The sequence below is a fragment of the Etheostoma cragini genome, chromosome 12 (assembly GCF_013103735.1).
Source record: "Etheostoma cragini isolate CJK2018 chromosome 12, CSU_Ecrag_1.0, whole genome shotgun sequence".
Taxonomy (NCBI): domain Eukaryota; kingdom Metazoa; phylum Chordata; class Actinopteri; order Perciformes; family Percidae; genus Etheostoma; species Etheostoma cragini.
The window spans coordinates 20458574-20465086 of NC_048418.1; the positions used below are offsets into that span (position 1 = coordinate 20458574).

General features: G+C 39.4%; 1 protein-coding gene and 1 long non-coding RNA gene across 2 annotated transcripts in view; one reads left to right on the forward strand and one right to left on the reverse strand.

Moving 5' to 3' along the window:
* LOC117953702 overlaps positions 1-457 on the forward strand; it is a 22533-nt gene extending 22076 nt beyond the window's left edge. The window contains exon 3 of the long non-coding RNA XR_004658663.1: positions 447-457. This is a non-coding gene — a long non-coding RNA (uncharacterized LOC117953702). The remainder of the gene's footprint in view (positions 1-446) is intronic.
* nectin4b (nectin cell adhesion molecule 4b) overlaps positions 1-6513 on the reverse strand; it is a 27262-nt gene that overhangs the window by 19314 nt on the left and 1435 nt on the right. Inside the window, exon 2 of the mRNA XM_034886952.1 lies at positions 1518-1718. Within this exon, the coding sequence (XP_034742843.1) occupies positions 1518-1718 (201 nt within the window). The remainder of the gene's footprint in view (positions 1-1517; positions 1719-6513) is intronic.

Genomic DNA, 6513 nt, shown 5'->3' on the forward strand with positions numbered 1-6513 from the left:
ATGACGTCAGAACCCCACCCTACAGGCGAATAATCCAAACAGAAATGATCTCATTTCATTTCTCACTGTAGTGCTGTGGTTTCATCCCGGAGCTATGACCCAATAAGACTTTGAAGAGCTGTAATAAACTGGAACGCCGCTGCCTGCTGAACTCAGTGCCTGCCAATGCCAACCATACTTCTCAGAAAAAGGGAGGGGCCAATTTATAGGAAAACAGACTAACTTTTTGTCGGAGGAAATTGTACCCAATTGGTACAAAGAGTACAAAAACATTTTCAATATTTTCATATTAGTCATTCTCTACGTATGTAGAGCTCTTGACTATAGTCATAAACGAATGAATGAAATCACATCCATTATGGAGCAGAGCTGCTGCTAGGGGTCAAATGCAGTGAAATTAAGAACAGAAATCTGGCCTTTGTAATCATAGTTCTATTTACATGAAGTACATTCTAAATAAGATTATTTTGAATTTGTATTCAAGTACATGGTATATTTAAAGGAGTATGTTTGCCTAAAGAATATATTAGTCAAATAACAGTTCTATTTCAGTAGTAGAACATTGTATAGTATTATTGGCATTCAGGTTGGTGTGATATTGAATGTCTAAAGGTCCAGTTCTGGAACAAAAGGACAGATCCTTTAAGTGCACTTGCAACCTGAGGATGCTTTCACTGGGCCTCACGTCCAAAACTTAAGAAACACACAGAACAGTCTGAGGATAACTCCACTGGTGGAAAGTAACTAAGTACATTTACTCAAGTACTGCACTTAAGTAAACATCACAACATCACAGAGTACGGTCTAGACCTGCTCTATTATAAAAAGCGCAATGAGATAACTGTTGTTTTGATTTAGCGCTGTTTAAATAAAACTAAATTGAAAATTGAACTGAAGTACAAATGTTGTACTTTACTTGCCTGTTTTCTTTTCATGCCACTTTCTACATCTACTCCGCTACATTTCAGAGAGAAATTTGCACTCACTTACATTCAGACTTTTTTCTTATGCAACAGTTACATTGTATGTATTTGTTTGTTTGTTCATGTATGTACTTTTCACCATAGCAAATTCCACATAACTGTATTTATTGTGGCAACAAAACCTGTTCTGATTCTGATTCTGACTACATTCATCTGACAGCTTTAGTTACTTTACAAATTAAGATTTTTGCACCTAAAACACATGTAGTGAATGCACTTTGATGTTTAGTTATTAAGGACAAACTAACTAAACAACAGTATAACGGCCTACAAGTCCAGCTGAAATGATTAAACCATTAAAAACACACAACTGTTTGGATCCTTTACACTTCCTAAAATGTGAGGATTTTTCTGTATTTTTACTTTTAATACTTAAAAGTAAGTAAATTTTGCAATCAATGCAGGACTTTTACTTGTAACAGAGTATTTTTACAGTTTGGTTTTAGTACTTAAGTACCTAATACCTAAGTAAAGGATCTGAATACTTCCCCCACCACTGCCTGTCTCCAGTGTGAAGCCGTCGCTGCAGCCTACCTGTGTGGCCGTCTATGAAGTGGGCCGTGATGATCTGGTCCGTGCTGCCGTCTGGGAGTTCCTTGTACCAGGTGACCTGCACCACCTTCTCCCCCTCGTCCTCCTGGTAGTGACAGGGGAGCCTGGTCTGGCTCTCTGCGAAGGAGCGCAGGGAGGTGACGGCCTGGGGAGGCTCCACAAAGACACCCTGCACACAAACGGCTGACAAGAGAGGAGATCATCCAATTAAAGATTGTACAGTAAGAGGAATGTGAACAGTGCTGTGAAGTGCTTATAGGGATTCATTTAAAATCGTAACTGGTGTGCCGTCTCTGCCAGGTCTCCCTCGGAAAAAGAGATTTCAATCTTAAGGGACTTCCTGGTTAAATAAAGGTTAAATTAAACAAAATTTTGATTGGAAAGTAATGTTAGCCTCTGTTAAGTACTAGGGCTTGGACCGTGTGATTCTTTCACAATACATGGGCACCAATTTGATTTGTATTGCGATTTTCATTTATTGCGATACTAGCAGTATTGCGATCTGATAGCAGAGTTGGGCGGTATCCACATTTTGAAACCATCAAACCTCCTTCCTACTTATATGGTATTACCGTGACTAATTAAAAATCCTAACATAAGGCTCAGACAACGTCAGCAAACTGTTGGCTTGTTACTCCACGGTTCAGAAACTGAATACCAAACACTAATACTGAAACATTTCTCCCTTCTCATTAGGTCAGAACCCCGAAGTCTGCAGAAAACTGCAGAAGTCGTGTTCTTCTTCGAGAACAGGTCACTGGGTGCGCGTCTTCCAATCTTCCTTCTTTCCTTCCCTCTCCCGGAAGCTGAATAATAAACTTCTAAAGACAATACATCGTGAGACATTTCTAAAAACTAATAGTTTTCTAAGGAGAATGCACATCACATCCTAGTCTAATATTTGTGAAGATAACGTGGATTTTCTGCTTTCACTCTGTTTTGCTGGCAACAAATGTAGGGACAGGATGTTGGTGGTATTGTATAAACCGAATATATTTAGGTGGATCAGTGGTTAAAAAAATAAAGAAATATCAATTGTAGGGAAAAGAATAAATTTGAAAAAAGAAAAAACCCACCCCTAGTAATGCCATTATTTTAAACTGTTTATCATTTAAAGACCAAAGGGGAAAATAGTTAACAGCACAGCAGTGTTTGGCTGTCAAATGAGCAGTGATCGGGCCCTTTTATTTATTAGTAATATATATATATATATATATATATATATATATATATATATATATATGAAGCTGATGGGAACAGTTTGCAGAAATAGAGTCATAAATTAAGTATTGTATAAATGAATATTTTGACCTGATGCTCAATAAAATTCAGAGAATCCTCACAGTTATTATAGTTAGTCAGTTATAATTCATCCTGAGGGGAAAATAAATGCCTATACAAAGGTTCATGCTAATCCATCTAAAAGTTGTCCAGACTGACTGACCAACCAACATTGTAAGTTAACTATCTTTGGGTTCTGTACTGTTGGTCAAATAAAACAGGGAATTTGAAGACATCACCTAGGCTCTGTGAACTTGTGATGACTATTTTCCACGGTTTCTATAATTTCAAGGACTAAATGATTTATAGATAAGGCTACAATAAAAATAAATGCTAGTTACAGCCCTAATTCTTTATTTTATAAATGTATACAGTATGATGTAGTTTCCTACATCCAATTCTACACACTGTGTCCTGTTAAAGATGGCAGAAGGCGGCCTTACGTTGTTATCCCATAATGCATTGGGTGAGAGGTGAGGTATAGCCCAGACAGGTTTGTTTGAAGACAGATGAACACATTCCCACCTACAGACTTGCTTGTCTTTTGGTATGCAGACACAGAGAGTAACGCAAACTCCACAAAGTAGATGGAGGAACAGTTTGAACACAGGATCTTGATGCTGGGACGCAACGGAGCAAACAACTCAAACAATAGTGCTTTTATGTGTCTTTATTCTTTCTTTAAAGCAGAAATGTTCCCCTGTTTGTTAACAACACGACACGTTTAGAATGAGCTACTGTGATACCATGTAGAGTTTTAGTGTTATGTAATGGTTTGGGGGCTGTTTTAGAGGTTCTTCCACATGGATATTTTGTTATATTATTTACTTGGACTGTTTTTTGTCCAATCACATAGCACCGATTTAAACTATTCTTATTGATAAAAAAGCATTTGTTTTTCAGTGTCCAGCAAATATTTTACAGGATATAACTTTTCCTTTTCCCATTTGTATTGTATTCCTGACATTACGGTATGCCATCTGTGCCAGCGCCCTGAGAAGTTGGGGAATACAGTGGCTTGCTCAGAAGGTGAAGTGGTATTTCTCCAGCTACAGCCAATCCACACTACGTACGGGGATTTGAACCGGTGACCCTCCAGTTCCAAGCCCTACGGACTGAGCTTCTGCCACTAAAACTACATACACTTTGTGTGCATATGTCTAAATGTGTAAAATAACTAGTAACTAAAGCTGTCAGATGGATGTAGTTGAGTAAAAAGTACAATATTTCTTGCTAAAATGTAACAGAGTAGAAGTCAAAAGTGGCATGAAAAGAAAAGACTCAAGTAAAGTACAAGTACCTTAAAAGTTGTGCAGTACAGTACAGTACTTTGGTAAATGTACTTAGTTACATTCCACCACTGACTGTATCTCCTATCACTGTGGTGTTGAACTATCAAAGCTGTCATCACTGCTGACTAAGACTGACTGCTCTTTTAACACACCTGGTTAAAACTCTACATCTAAGCGTGGGACAGACACACATGAGTGAAAAGGGCGTGTGAGAGCAATGCTTCATCAACTTCACCAGACAGGGAAAGCCAAACATTTGAACTTTTATTTCTGGGGTGAACACATGTTTTCTTTTCCCCTGTGGTTACTGATTCATGAGATCAGTTAATGATTATACTACAGCCAATATGGGATATGGACTCCCACACATGTAATCGGACAGATGGACAAAACGGTGACATCAAGAGCAGGGGAAACAGGTCTCTTCACACAGAAAAAAAAGTTTCAATTTGGCCAAGAAAGAACCGCAGTGTGGGTGACCTAATTGGGGAGTGGAGAGTAATAAAGAGACAACAGAAGAAGAACACTTCAGTCACTCAACCAGTAAAGGAAAAGAAAGGGAAGAGACAGAGGTAGACACAAGGGTAACACTGACGTTAGAGGAAGGCAAAGAGAAACGGAGACAGAGGTGAGAGTCAACAGAGATAAACACCAGGCTGAAAGAAAGGGTTAAACACACACTCTGGAGAAACACAGGTCCACAAGTCACAAGGCTGCCATACAAGCTTTTCCTGTTCACTCTGGATCCCAGTGACATTATCACACTTGTGCTTGCAGGATTAAAGAAAAACAACACCTTAATGTGTGCATTTGCTCTTTTACTAAACCGGAGCAGCACAGCTTAAATTTAATCTCCACTGAAGAAAGAAACAAGAGCAACCGTGCATGGACAGAATTAGTCACAGAAACACAGGAAGATGTGTGATAGGTTATAAGTTCTGATTCATGTTGACTGGCAGTGAGAATGTGACTGAGCCACATTCTGTTATGCTGCTTCTTTCTCCACACCTTCGCACGCAAGCACGCACGTACGCATGCACGCACGGACAGACAGACAGACAGACACACACACTCGTTTTTTTTTTTTTTTTTTTTTTTTTTTTTTAATCTTCATCACGATATCAACTGGCACAATAAACACATCAAGAAAAGCTGCGACAAATCGAAAAAGACACCGATTTTTTGTGTTAGTTGAAATAAAATATCAGCAGAAAACTGCACTTTTTCTTTCCTTTTTTGCCTTCAATTCAATGTTCAATTTGTGCATGAAAGCAATTTAGAAATGATTTTTTTTCATTTGCTTTAAATTCAACAAACAGTTTGCTGTGTTATGGCAGAATATTGAAAGCAGCAGAACTGAGGACCCTTTAATATCTGTTTAGGTATCACAAGTAATATGGTTAACGCGATATTCAACAACATTGAATTTTATGTTCCTAATATTGTGCTGTCCTAGTGGACCCCAAAACATTACACCTTTGAGTGATTGTTGAATATTTGGTTCTAAAAGCATCTGCATTAATGTGCTGCTAAAACAGCCTTCACTCTTCTGTGAAGACTTTGCAGCAGACTGCGGGGCCCGGCTGCGGGGATTTGCTCCCATTGAACCACAGGAGCACTACTGGGGTTCAGTGATAAGGCTGATGGGTGAAGGTGAGGAGGTCAGAGCTCTGTGCAGGCCAGTCAAGTTCTTCCACACCTAGTCTCACGTGGCCAGACCTTCCTCCACAGTGACATAGAGGGGGGCCTGGCTAGTCCACGCAGCGTTCTGGGACTGGAGAAAAAGTGCTCTGGTTTATTGGTTTATTTCTTTAAACCAATCACAATCAACGGTGCAGCTGCAAAATAGCCTCGAGAATGAACATGATTTGGTGTTTTAATTGTGCAACAGAAAACTCAGATTGGACAGATAGTCTAGCTAGCTGTCTGGATTTACCCTGCACAGATCCACCAGAGTTTAGAATGCCAACACAAAGAAAGTGGAAGGTGAGGGACAACCGGCGCAATTTCTGACGGCACCGGAGCCATCCCGGAAGTGGAACGTCCTGGATCTAGACTGGGAAAACCATCTTCTTAAGGAAACTTTTATAGTTTCCTGATGGAGCTGGCTTTGTGCACAGGAACTGATGAAACAAAAGAGAGTGCCTTCCCCACAACAAAGCCACAAGGTTGGAAGTGCACTACGGTATAAAAACACCATTGTATGCTGTCACATTCAGATAATCCTTTCACTGGAACCAAGAGGCCTAGACATGGCTGTCCATATACAGTATTTCACTTCACTTCAAATTGCTTTGAATTATACTCACTCATACTCAGATGTGTTTATCTGGGTGTCATTTTTGACAAATCTTTGTGTTTTAACAGTCATGTGAAATCCGTGGTTCGTTCCTGTTTTTTCCATC